The sequence below is a fragment of the Marmota monax genome, unplaced genomic scaffold, assembly GCF_021218885.2.
Source record: "Marmota monax isolate L192 unplaced genomic scaffold, Marmota_monax_Labrador192_F-V1.1 WCK01_AAM20220418_F8-fsc00002, whole genome shotgun sequence".
Classification (NCBI taxonomy): Eukaryota; Metazoa; Chordata; class Mammalia; order Rodentia; family Sciuridae; genus Marmota; species Marmota monax.
The window spans coordinates 17,725,357-17,739,973 of record NW_026693571.1 but is presented as its reverse complement, the minus strand read 5'-3'; the positions used below and the strand labels follow the sequence as shown (position 1 = coordinate 17,739,973).

Sequence of the window (14,617 nt, the reverse complement as noted above, 5' to 3'; positions counted from 1 at the left end):
AGAGATGATAGTAACTTGGTCAAGATCATTCAAATCATCTTCACTGTCCACTTCTGCTCATCACTTTCCCCCTCCCCCACTTCATATGCTTTCAAGAAACCTGAGGCTTACCATTTCATAACCACTACAAACCTACCAGCATTTAAATTTATCCTCTGTGCATTAACTTTTTGAAAGAATGCTGGTGCTCTCTTAGAAAAGTTAATTCTTACATCTTTCAAAGGAGTCTATATCCTGTGACATACCAAGTTCTTAATGTTATTACCCTCTTTTTCTCTATCTTCACTTTCAATTTTGACTTGCCATTTTCCAGAATAAAAAAAAAGATTGCATGGTAATGAAAAAATAAGAGTCTTCTGGAGAAACCACATTCTCTTCCAGTTACATCATTCTTCTCTACTCTCTTGTATAGCCAAATGTTTGGAAAAATTTAGCCTGGTTCCTAATTGATGTCACCATATTATCCAAAATCCAATCAAAGAGTTATGTTGGTCTATTTCCTAAATACCTCTAAAAATTTATTCATTTATATTTACTCCTTCTCTGGTCCAAGTTACGATCATCTCTCTTTTGACAAAACCTCTAGCTGCCTTACAATCACTTTTGCCCTCCAGTCTTGTGAGTAACTAAAATGATATTCTAAAAGCCTCAATCTGATCATGTAAACTCCTCCCATAAAAACCTCAAGTTTTGAGCTGGGGTTGTGGTTCAGTGGTAGAGCGTTTGCCTTGCATGTGTGAGGCACTGATTTTTATCCTCAGCATCACATAAAATAAATAAATAAAGGTACTGTGTCCATCTACAACTAAAAAAAAAAAAAAAAAAAAAAAAATCAAGTTTTTTGAGATAGTGTTATCACCATGGCTGGTCTTAATGAAAATCCAGTCCCTTATTTTAATTCTCTCACTTACCCTGGAATCCTTATGTTATAATCATGTAAGTTTGTTTTCACTTCTGAAGTTTTTATGACTTTACCAGCTTAGTACACACTCTGCCTGAAATATTTCTCTAGCATTCACCTCACTCCTACTTACTTCACATTTTGTGTCAGTTGAAGCTCCCTTTCTCAGAAGAACTTTTCCTGATACTCCCAGAATAGTTTAGGTCATGCATGCTGGCATTTTTATCTTGTAATTTTGTATCACATTTATCAAAATTATAACTATTTACTTGACACTTATTTTCTTTGCTACGTATAAATTTCATGAGAGTCTTTGTCCAGTCTTTCATATGAGTCATGTCCAATGATTAATTCCTTGCACCCAGCTGATTACCTGGGATATAGCAGGCATTCATAATTTATGGCTGAATAAAATAATGAGCATATTATGAGGCGGAGGCAGGAGGATCATGAGTTTAAAGCCAGCCTCAGCAACTTAGTGAGGTCCCAAGCAATTCAGTGAGACAGACCCTGTCTCTAAATAAAAGACAAAAAAGAGCTGGGGATGTGACTCAGTGATTGAGTGACCCTGGGTTCAATCCCCAGTACCAAAAAAAGTATAAAACATAATAAAAATGAATCTTTACAGTGAGAACAAACCTTTTTATTAATATATTGAGATAAACTACAGAGACTAAAAGACAAAAAATTCATCATAAATCATTCAGTAGAACATTCATTAAAAATCAAATGCATTTTAACAGTTCTCACACAGAAAATTTTATTTTATATAAGTCTGATATAACATTAAATATTTTACAAATCAGACATTTCATCTTTAAACCTAATTATATAATCTTGAATGCACTACAAATAAAGTAATATCTCCTTTACCAGTTTCACATCACTCAACTTACATAAGGCTTCCATTAAAAATTCCATCATACCTTGAAAATTACCTGTAGCTTTTTAAAACAAACTAAAACTAAACTTTAAATAAGAAAGTCTTATGTAGCAATCTAAAAATCAAAACAAAGCAAAAAAAGGTAAGAAGCATTTCTTAATATAAATTACAAAATATCAATTACATTTCTTATCATTATTATAGTCATCCAATCTCACAAACAATTCATTTTCAAATCAATGATTAAAATACTCCAAAGTCACTGAAAATGTTTACTATTTTAATGGTGCTCTTAAATGACTAAGTAGAATATCAGAACATATAGAATCTTGTGAAGTAAATGAGACCCATATTCATGCCAGGTGTCATCTGCTATGCAGTTACTAGACATCTTGGCAACTAATCATCCCAATTTTTAATCACTTACTAAATTAAGATACTTTAAGAAACACTTCTTACCTTTATATATTTCCAGATTGCTAGATTTAGAAAGATACAATTATATTTGAAGTATGGGCCTTACAGTAGGAATTTGCATTAAAATATGAAAAAAAGATCAACTGAAAGAATTTACACCAATGAAATTCTGTGGACTGATTTTCAAATTTAGAAATATGAATATCCACTGCTAATGGAAGCCCTGCTATGTGCAAATGTAGTGTGGTATATATATTATTAAACAATCACACATCTGAGGTATTAGCTGGAAGAAAATATATATACACTTATACAGGTACACATCCACAGAATATTCACAAATCTATTGGCCCCAACACCAGCAGATAATCAAATTAAATGAAAAGGAATCACATACCAACAAGAAAAAGGAATTTATTTTAAAAAATGTGGTTACATAATCCTTAATATAAGGAGTATGTTTTGAGGAATTATCTATTTAATAGTCATGAACCAAAAAGGAAGCCTAAATTCTAGGACTGTGTTGCCTGCCAGATTATTAAAGGGGCATGCAAGAATGAAAAGCCTCATTTTAGCCATAACTGAAAATCTGAATTCAGGAAAATTTGAAAGTTATTGCCAGACTACTCCTTTCTCTTTCATTAACTGACAGAGAATTTTATGTATTTTTGATGAGGCAGTAGCCCAACACAGCCAAAAGACAAGGTTTTCAGCTATTTAGTGAAGATTAAAATTCAGATTTGTTATTCATTTCACTAGTTGTTCAGATGAGAAAAAATGTTATGAATTCCCTTTCGGTTTGCTTCACTTGGATGAAGATGGGTAAGTAATACAGGTAGTAGTGAACCCAAGCTTCACATGCAGAAGCTAAGTAAATGTACACATTCTTCTCTTTTTAACCATTTGGTCCTTTGTAATAATACTCGTTTAACTGGAAAGATGGTTCCTTTGGTCCTCAGGTCATTGAGAAATATTTCATTGCCTTCACAAGGTATGAGATTTTTTAAAAATCAAACATAAGAATACAATAAGTAATATTAAATATCTGCAATTTAAATCATTACAGATCATCAGAAGGGAAATCAAATAATCATTTCTTTTTATTTTACATACCAGTGTAAAAGATTTAACAGGAAGAAAAATTAATCATGAAAGTGCAATTAAAGGTAAGGACTAGCATTCCATATTCCTGTTCCCGTGAACACCTGAGCTGACACAAAAGCAGAGTCCTTTAATGCGTTATCACAAAATGCCTTAAAGATTTTACTTTTCTCTACAAAACCTTTATAAATCATAAAGAAACATGTAACAATTATGAAACAAATAATTAAGAATTCCAATATAATCTGTTCCCCAAATCAGTTATATTCACTTAGATTATTAGATAAATAACTTGAAATTTCTCATTATTGAGAATTCAGTTGTCTTATTTGATCAAAGTAAGTTCTAAAACTTACAAATGACTAAAGACTAGCACCGATCTATCTGGGAACTAAGGAAGCCAAAAAGAAGAGGAAAGATACTATTTCCTTTTCCTCAAACCCTCACAAGGACAGTAGTGCATAAAAAGGGATAAACAATGTAAAGAATAAAAACAACTGCTGCCAAACTTCCAAAATATCAGCTAAAGAAGCTAGTTAATAAGCAAAATTAAAGGGCTTTTAGGTGGTCTTTAAAATGATCAAATCAAATTATTTTAAAGCTCTAGCTAAAAATAAGATGGCAGAATACTGGGAGTTTTATCATAAAGGAATAAGAAATATGAAAATCTGAAATCTCAAGATATCTAAAATCTTGCTTTTAAAGATTAACCCAAAATTTTAAGTACTTATTAGGTCTTTATACCATGATATAGGTAACATTAGGGACTCAATCTTTCTTACATACCTTATATGTGGCTTAAATCGTCAGGCACTCTATAATCATTTTCCACAGTTGATTTGAAAATTTAATTTTCAAACACATTTCCCCTAACAGATTATCAAATAGAATGTAGCAATAAACCTGAAATATAATACTGTCTGAAAGTCATGTATAACTTTATGATGTAAAACTTAATTTGATAACTTCACCTATCCCCTCAAAGCAGGGATTTAAGGAAATAAATCAGTCAATAAGAAGTATCAATCACAACAGTGTAAATTTTACATTAACACTGGAAAAATAAAGGTGAAATTTTTTTCATTAAAATTTTTATAAATTTCTGATACATGAGAGCTTTCAAAGGTACTTAGGATGACTTTTTTTCTTTACTCATTCTACATGCTCAAAAAATACTTAAAATTATATATATATATATATTTTTAAAGCACTGTTTTTTTTTTTTTTAAAGGTCACATCTTTTAAGCAAGTTGGGTAAGTTGTCCAGGTTTCCTAGGACAGCATGTTTAATTTAATGTACTGATTTAATTAGACATTATCTACTGATTCACCTGGAAAAGGGGAAACAAGGACATTTTTAAGAGAATATCATTTTAGTGGTTTTATTTAACAAACGTCATAAATCAAACATACCCAGAAGAAAGAAATCCTTAAATAAAAGAACAAAGCCACTCATTCTAGTATTCTCTCACTCACAAAAAAAAACTACCCAAAACTGTTCATGTTCCCTTAACTGAGTACGAAAAAGCATCAAAATATTATACCTGTTAAACATAGAAGACTAGAAATCAAAATAGTTTCATTTTCAATATATAGGCACCAAAAACTTCAATTTCCAGCTGTTTTTTCTCTAACTTGTATTATGGATTTAATTACAAGGAGCTTATTCCTACATAATTAATTACTCAATGGTTAGAGTAGATTTTAGCTCAGAATTTCTTAAGGATGATTTGCTATAAATCACTATTCTACCTGCTACTGTATTTCTGCCCACTGTTGCATGTGGCCATAAAGATCATGCTCTGATCAAATAAGTGAATTGTGATCTACTTACATGTTTCAGAGTTGGCAATAGGGTTAAAAGGCACAAGGCTATAATTTGGTAGTAATTTTTCTTACTATTTATTTGTAGAATTCATTGACTTTTGGATCCTGCATTTTTAAATGATTACTAAGAAACTTAAGTTTCCATAGGGGGAAAATTAGGTGAGTTCTCTAAATAAATTTTAGCAGCCTTCAAAGACACATAAACAAACAGCTGGGGCCTTTTAATTACTGGACTTGCAAATGGCATAACTGCAATTTACTGTTGAAGACCCTTTTAATTTAATATTTATAGCCATTTCCTCATATTTTCTTTAAAATCTATCAGCATAGCATTTCATTTCTATGCATGGATTAGCAATTCAGAAAACTAAATAGCAAACTGATACATTATACCAGTTCATTTATCTCAATACATATTTTGGAATATAATGGCAATATTAAAAATATCAGTTCCCTCTAAGCTGATAATGCTATATAAGATTTTACATAAAGTTAAATAGTTTTTGTTTTCTTTCTTTCTGAAAAAGTTTCATTGTTTAAACTCCACATACTCAACACCTGACAGGGAAAAGTTGTGTCATAAAACATTTATTCCACCAACTTAAAGGAAGTGTCTTATGGAGCTAAACACTAAAAGAATTTAAATAAAAGGCAATAATCTGTATGTACACAAAATGATCATTCCATAAATATTTACATGAGGGAAAAGGTAGAGAATCACTAAAACTGAATTGCTACAGGTATGAGAATCCTTTCTCAAGACATATTTAGTTAGGAATCATATAAGCTTTTAAAACGAAAATAATTGCAGAAACATAAATACTAATTTTAGTTGTCAGTTCTTACTATTTAAAGGAACCAATAGGTCATAAACAGCCCAAGATTTCAGGAACCAACTATTCAGTTCAGTTTTTAATATCAAATCTTTTTCTTCAGCTCTCATGATGAAATTAAATTTACAGAAGAGATAAAGAGCACGCTGAAAGGTATAAATAAAAATTCCAGTTCATCCTCCTTTATAAAGGCTAGTCAGCCGCTCCAGTTCTTTACAGTTGTCCATGCTCAAGGCATCTGCCTTCCTTCGGAGTCGATCATCGCGGTATACTTTTGCTGCATACTGCATATCTGTTTCTGTTAACAAAGAAAATATTTTGCTAATTAAATAACAATTCACATCAACTGCATAAATTCAAATCATGCTTCATAGAAACCTTCAATACACTTCTATTAGCTTTTTTAAAAAAATAAAGAAATACAAGTTCTATTTTTAAAAGCCATTTTAGTAGATAAAATTTTCTCTAAAAAATGACAATTTTACCTAAAGACTAGCATGTAAAACAAAGAAAAGAAACAAGAATAGAAATCTTGTCAACTCATGTCAGAACACTTTACCCTCACTCCTGAACCCAAGTATTTTTTTTTTTAAATCACTGCTCTGAAGCATCATCTTTGCCTTTTATCCCCAAAATATCATATGCTATTCAATACTAATGATTGTTCTTGCTGTGATGTTTTTGTTACGGTTTCGGATAATCTTAAAATTTAAGTAAAAAAAATTAAAATCTTGCTCTTAGTTTACTCAAACAAATATATAATGTTAGTGACGAAACAGAGGAAAAATGCTATTGTTACATGAGCATAATACTGATAGACAACATAAGCACTTCTGAGGTTTCCTCCAGTGAGTGAGTAGCACAGTTACTAATAGCAAATACATGGACTACAAATGAAAATTATCAGGGAAGTTAAGTTACTCTCAGTCCTTCCATTGTTTATTAATACTGCTAAAGGATGGGAGAACTTAAAGCTATGTTAATTTTAAAAAAAAATAAGTTACTTTGTAGAAAAAAGTGGCCAAGTAGAGGCCACCTGGTCAGAACCACATTTCAAATATACTCACTGGTAAAAATGTAGTATTTCATATGTAATAATCTCCAAAAACAAACTTTATTCAATCAACTGGGCTAAGAATTATTGTTCAAACAATATTACTCTATACCTTTTACTTACACATAATAATGTACTTATAAAATTCATTTGCTGATAACTCTTCCCAAAACTTAAGAATTGTTAAACCAAAGTTCACACTGCTAATGAATGACACAGTCTAGATTCAAATACAAATCTCCAACTTCTATATTAACATTCTTTTCATCAGAACATTTCAAATTATTGCTTGTATTATATAAAACACGTATTTTCCAATTTAGATATTAGAGAAGTGACTCTGAAACATCGGGAAAAAACTGGCAAAAGAATATCTGTTGGCCAACAATGGTTTTGATGACTTAATTTATAAAACTACTTTCAGGGCTGAGTGTAACAGCCCAGTGGTACAGAACTTCCCTAAATGTACTAGGCCCTGAATTTGATCCCCAGTACTTCAATGAAACAACAACAACAACAAAAAGATAATTCCTTCTAATCAATGAAGGAGCATTTAATTAATGAACTGAGCTCTTCCCATTTTCATCATCATTCAAAGCCCCAAACTTACAAATGTACTGAATTTCAGTTTTATTTTGAAAAAAATATCAAACCAACACAAAAGAATAGTACAGCAAATATCTGATACTATCATATTGGACCAATTTTTCAGAGTTTGGTCAAATTTGCTTTAATCTTTCTCTCTACAATAAAGGCCTTTGTTAACTGTTCTTGTGGCCTTTTTGCAGAACTACTGAGAATATAATGCCGATATTATACGATATTTCATTCTTACACTTCAGCATTTTTCTGCCTAAACCAGAGCATTCTCTTATATAGACACAATATAATTATCTAATTCAGGACTTTAACTGATACACTACCATTATCTAATATATTATCCATACTCAAATATTACCAGTTATACCAATAATGTCCTTTATAGGTACCTCTCCCCAACTAGGAGCCAATCTCTCTAGTGATGTCTTTTAGCTGTGATGTCTCTCTAGTCTTCTTAAGCCTCAAAGAGCTCTGTCTTTTCTGTTTGTTTGTTTGTTTTCTGGGTGCTGGGGTGGAACTCAGGGGCATTTTACCACTGAGTACATCCCTATTCCTTTTTATTTATAGTTTGAGACAGGGTCTTGCTAAATTGCTGAGGCTGGCCTCCAACTTAAAATACTCCTGCCTCAGCCACCATGCCCAGCACAAAGAGCTTTGTCTTTTATTTCATTGACAGTTTTTAATAAGAAAGCTGCTTTGTATTTGAATAGCATTAAAAACATTGAATTAAACTTCCAGTAGAAAATTTAACAAACACATATAAATGCATACCATATAACTGCAGACAACTTGGTTAATGGACAGAATATGGGCTGAAGGATCCTATTTATACTGATCCTGCCAGAGTGCTAACAGATTAAACTAGATTAAGCCAAGCAAAAACACTTAGAATACTATGAAATAAACAATAATAAATAAAATATTGAATACCTATGGGTAACAAGACATTATGCTGAGTGCTTACTATAGATTATCTGTTCTCGAAAAGGTTAACTGAAATTTAAATAATTTGGTATATATAATATTGTTAGAGCCAGTTATTTTGTGAGGCAATCCCAGAACTGGCACTTTAACTACGATATTCACTTTTTTGATCAAATATTTATTGATAACAACAATAACACAAGTACCACTAAGTCCTTACTGTTAACCAATTACTGGGTTACTGGATAACCACATGTATATAAAACACAATACAGTCATCCCTCAGTATCCATGTTACATTGGCTCTCGGCCCCCCCCCAGATATCCAGATATGAAATGGCACAGTGTTTGAATAAAACCTATGCACATCCTCCTTTATACTGATATTAGGCATTATAAGCACACTACTTATAATGTCTAATATGACAGAAATGCTGTCATTAGTTAGTTATATTGTATTGTTTGGAGAATAACAAGAAATAAAGGCTATACAAGTTTAGGATAGACAGTTTTACCCTTGAATATTTTGATGGATGACTGATTAAATCCACAGATAAGAAACCCTCCACAATAACGTACTGACTATATTTCATCTAAGTACTGAGCACAGATTAGGTCCCAGGTAATTCCAGAATATTCCTTGAATAGGGAAATCTACAGTGATCAATTCCAAAGACTGAATAAGTTTAAAAATATTAAACATTTCACAAACTTACTTTGCTGTCTTTCTTTCCAGCAATTATTTCGAATATTAGTCACATAATCTTCTTCTACACTCTTTTCTACTTTTTGTAATAACATTCCTTTATATTCATTTTTAAAGTCCTTGTTGACATAGTAAACAACGCCCAAATTTTCTGTTTGCATTTTAATGGTTTGCCCTGATCCACTGTAAAAGAGATGATTGTTATTTTAATTAAAATTAGACATATTAATATACTACTATAAAATGAGGTAATAAAAATTATTAAAAAGTTAATATTAGTAATATTATACATTTTCTAAAATTACCTAAAACTGATTTCATGTTATAAAAAAGTAGCCACACTTTTTTTTTTTTTGGTATTGGGGATTGAACTCAGGGGCACTTAACCACTGAGCCACATCCCCAGCCCTTTTTATTGTTTGTTTGTTTTGAGACAGGACCTCACTAAGTTGCTTAAGGCAACTAAGTTGCTAAGTTTCTAAAGCTAGCCTTGAACTTCTGATCCTCCTCCCTCAGCCTCTCCAGTCACTGGGATTACAGGCATGCACCACCATGCCCAGCAAGTAACCACACTTTTAATTTAATATGCTCTAATAAAGTCCTCTCAATTTTTAGTTAATAAAAGTCTTATATGTAAGAAATGATAAGTTATTTTAAGATCAATCTTGATTCTAATACTGTAGAATCACTGCCAATATGATTTTACGAAGTTTCCTTTATACTCAGTATTTTATATTAAAGTTGTCTAGAATTGATGTTGTATTAAATTTCCCTTATGTACTGACCTCTTAAAATCATTTTCCCCTTAATGACTCAAATCTACATAAGATCAATTATTATATTTTTATCTTTAAGGTATTCTTGATTTTCAGTTTTTGTCCCTAATATCAACATATTTCCTACCACATTAAATTCAAGTTCAAATATATAGAGCACTTCTGTCCTTATCTACAAGTGGAACAGAAATGTAAATGACATCATACAAATTTATCACATATATAGCTATTTTAAAAATCAGATATTTTAATATTTAATACACTTGTAATAACAGATTTGGCACTTTAAAAGAGCAAAGGAAGGCCCTTTAAAGGAAAGGGGATAAGACAGCAACAATAAATTTTTATAAAACTTTACTTACGATCTGGGATATAAGGAATAAGGAGGATTGGAGACCATCAATTGGCTTAATAATGACACAAGGATCAATACGATAATGGGCATCAGCTGGATAAACACAGAAAAACCTCCCTATAAAAAACCATAAAAAAATAACAAATTATAATATAACTGTAGTGGCCAATTATCCAATAGTTGTTATACATAATTAAGAGGAAGAAAGGACATTTGAGATCATTCAGTATAATACTTTCAAATCTGCCTGATCAGATTCTTGAAATTGTAACTTTCCAGGCACATCATCAAGAGATAGTGATTTGAAAAACACTAATAGAATCTGATCTCACTTTATAGATAACAAAGTCCTTATCTCTCTCACACACATACAGTAGAGATTACCAATGTGCTATGGATTGCAAAAAATTTTACCTTGGATGTGGGGGTTAAAGATAGAAATTGATGAGTGGCAGAGCTAGGGCATAGGCATATTTCAGTTTCTGGTCTAGTGCCCTTTCTGTTTACCTTTCCAACTTGTGACCTAATTGTTATAAGCAATTAGGCATAACTGCATTACAGAGTAAAGCAAAGTTCCTTCTAATTTAAGTATTTTTCAGGATGAATTCAAAACATGTATGGTACATTTGTATCCTCTTTAGAATCACAGAACACCAATCTGAAGGGGTTATATTGCCTTAACAACTAATATCATTACCTCCACCCCTGTTCCTACAATATCACAAAGGGACTGGGGACATAGCTCAGGTGGTACAGTGCTTGCCTCACATGCACAAGCCCCTGGGTTCAATCCCCAGCACCACAAACAAACAAAAAACACATGAAAAAATATCACAAAGGGATTTTGTAGTCTCTATTGAACACTTTTGGTAAAAAAAAATATATTACTTCCTAAAACATCTTGCCCTATTTTTTAGATAACTCTAATTGCTTTTCCTAAGCTGAAATTTGCCATTCATTTTTTGATTTTTAATCATGTCATAAACATACGTCTCCTCTCTCTTCTTCTCTTTCATGTCCACTATGTCGATGCTGATGTTGATGACTATAACCAGCTCGGCCATTTGAAAATGAATGTACACTACCTAGAAAATTAAAAAACCAAGGTTAAATTAGGGAGAGCAAATATGATAAAAAAATTACATTGTCCTTTACATATATTAATTAATAGGTGTTTATTTTGAGCAATGAATGTTTACTGCCCTCTTTTCTTATGAGTGAGGTATGGATAGAAACAGGAATAATTCTTTCCCAACTCTGCCTCCTTTAAAGTAAGGCTGAAGTTTCTTACTTATGAAATATATTCTACATATCTAGAAAACTTTTATTATATAGTTGGTTATTTTTACAAACCTTGGATCCTTACTCAGAAACTTTGATTTCTGTATTTAAATGAGTCACAAACACCTCTAGAAATCAAAATATAACACTCTGAATAATTTTTTTAAAAGCTATTTAATATTCCATAGAATGTGTGCCATAACTTACTCAAAAATTTTCTTGCTGATAGATATCAAATTGTTTTTAAACATGGCGATGAACCAAAATTGACTATTACTGACAAATTTGGCAAATTAAGCTATGTTGTAACTAGCAAGGAACTGCAAATTAACTATCAAAAACATTCACAAAGGCCTGAAATATTTCTGATTGTTCATAGCATATTTTCAGTCAAAATTATTAGTTTTAATAATTTTTCAGTAAAAGGAAATATGTATTCAAATATGTCAAAATAAGTTACATTCTTAGTTAATTAATGTGTATTTATACATCCTCTTTTCTTCAAGGACACTTTGCAAAAATGTCCTATCAATAATGATAATCTTTCTCACTAATATTCAGAGAAGACCACCATGCCAAATTATACTGCTTGTTCATAAAAGATTATCCTGTTTTTGAATAGGATCTTTAACTCAACACATTAAGTAAATGCTATAAATAAGCCTGGAGCTATAATTTTAACTATCTTAGAGGAGGTACTCTCAGGGCTGGGGATATAGCTCAGCTGGTAGAGTGCTTGCCTCCTAGGATTCAATCCCCAGTACCACAAAAAAAAAAAAAAAAAAAAAAAAGAGATACTCTCAAAGAAAATTAATTTCCACATAAAAACTCATAATAAATGTAAGCAGAGTTCACTATTACTTATGTTGGCACTGTAAAATCTATTCATTTAGTGGTCACTACAATATTTCATTTTGATAGCCTAGTTTAAGTTATTATTTCTATCCTAATGTTAAAACAAACAAACAATAACAACAACAATAACAAAACATGAGTCAGGCATAGTGCCTGATAATCTTATAATCTCATCTGGGGGGGGGGGCTGAACAGGAGATTCCCAGTTTTGAGGTCAGTCTGGGCAATTTAGTGAGACCTCATCTCAGGAAAAAAAAAGGAGGAAAAAGAAAAGAAAAAGGCAGGAGGAAGAGTGTAGCTCAGTGGTAGAGTACTTACCTATCATGCACAAGGCCCTGAGTTCAATGCCCAGTACTGGGGGTGGATGGGGAGCGGGCAGCAAACACTTTTACGTATAAAATGTGATAAGACTTTTTACTATTTCATTGTAACTACCTCAATATATACATCCAAATTAGCAAATTTATAATTTCCTTAATAAAATATTTAGAAAGTTCTCCAGAGAACCACTGCCAAATAGTTATCCAGGCTATAGGATACATCTCATAACTATAACAACACTTACCTGAGACACTGCCACTAGATTTCCTGCTTCCACCCCCTTCCTTCACCTTTAGATAAAATACTTTAAAATACTCTTCAACTAATTTTTTAAATTCAAGTATGTTCTAGGAAAAAGAGAGGCTATAGTAAAAGTAGTTATCCTAACATTTTTCTCCTACCTTCATGGAAAGCCATCACAGGAATCTAGTACTATGAGAAATGCAGGGGAGAAAGCAGATAAATTTCTAAATAGCCTAATAGGAAGGCTCTCTTCTTCGTAAAATGTAGTATTTATAATTAATATTAATTTACCTGAAGGAAATCCACCACCAAAAAATATATTAAACAAGTCTTCTGGAGTTATATCAGCTTCACAACCTCTATGGAAATTAAATCTGCCATTGTTTTGGTGATTACATGCTTGGTCTTCACTGCCCGTGAGATCATACTGTTTTCGTTTTTCTGGATTGCTTAAAACAGCATAAGCATTTCCAATCTCTGAAAAAGGAATGAGTAAAAGTTGGTAAGCAAAGTTCTTATTTTATAAAAGACTGACCCATAAGCTGTCACCTTAAAAAAATTACTTGCGTGGACTGTGACCGTGGCTCAGTGGTATAGTGCTCGCCTAGCATGAGTGAGGCACTGGGATCAATCCTCAGCACCACATAAAAATAAAATAAAGATACTGTGCTCACCTATAACTAAAAAATAAATATTAAAAACAATTACTTGAGCTGGGTGCAGTGGTGCATGCCTGTAATCTCAGTGGCTTGGGCAGCTGAGGCAGGAGGATCACGAGTTCAAAGCAACTTAGCAAGGCGCTAAGCAACTCAGTGAGACCATGTCTCTAGATAAAATACAAAAAACAGCTGGGGATGTTGCTCAGTGGTTAAGTGCCTCTGAGTTCAATCCCTGGAACCCCTCTAAAACTTTTCACTTGAAACTAATGAAGATTATAAAATACTAACTTTATAATTTGACAAGTATAACATTAAATTATTAAAATTAATTTTTAAAATATTATACATTGTTTGAAATTACATATATTATTATCTTTCTTTTTTATTGTCATCTCTCAATACAACTTTTCATACTTGCCAGGCAAGTCTCCTTACTGCTTTGTAAAAAAAAGAATGACCATCTACCTTTCCTAATAATTAGAAATATCCTATTCCTAATATTTCCTAATATTCTCTAAAATCTTGTCTCTTCCTTTCTGAGTGCCCTACTAGCCATTCATCAAGATTGTTTAAGACAATAATAGCAGCAGTATTTATCATTTATGATGTAGCTATTAATTCTGCACCCCATACCTTACTACATTATCCTTTAACAATTCCACTTTATAGATGAGAACTTTGGGTCTCAAAATGGTAAATTTGCTCAAGGCCAAATCCTTCTCAGCACAATGATATACTTTCACTACTCCATGAAACCTATACCACAAACATTTTGTTTTACAGTACTGCCCAGAATGAGCTATTCTTTCACTCTATTTCTAAATGATTTATCTTCCTTAAGACAGTAAACTCCATAAGATAGGGCCTGAGTCTGTTTTTAC

The 14,617-nt window shown here is 31.9% G+C and overlaps 1 protein-coding gene across 2 annotated transcripts in view; it reads right to left on the bottom strand.

The window, feature by feature from the left end:
- Nucleotides 1–1,522: 1,522 nt before the first annotated feature.
- Nucleotides 1,523–14,617, bottom strand: part of Dnajb14 (DnaJ heat shock protein family (Hsp40) member B14) — a 45,829-nt gene continuing 32,734 nt past the window's right edge. Inside the window, exons 4-8 of one of the 2 annotated variants that reach the window (XM_046458948.2) lie at nucleotides 13,369–13,554; nucleotides 11,368–11,462; nucleotides 10,385–10,494; nucleotides 9,257–9,429; nucleotides 1,523–6,260 (exon numbers count right to left, since the gene is read on the bottom strand). In XM_046458948.2, coding sequence (XP_046314904.1) covers nucleotides 6,136–6,260; nucleotides 9,257–9,429; nucleotides 10,385–10,494; nucleotides 11,368–11,462; nucleotides 13,369–13,554 — 689 coding nt within the window. In that variant the 3' untranslated portion in view covers nucleotides 1,523–6,135. Of the gene's footprint in view, nucleotides 6,261–9,256; nucleotides 9,430–10,384; nucleotides 10,495–11,367; nucleotides 11,463–13,368; nucleotides 13,555–14,617 lie in introns of those variants that run through there. The other variant, XM_046458950.2, reaches the window with a different exon arrangement.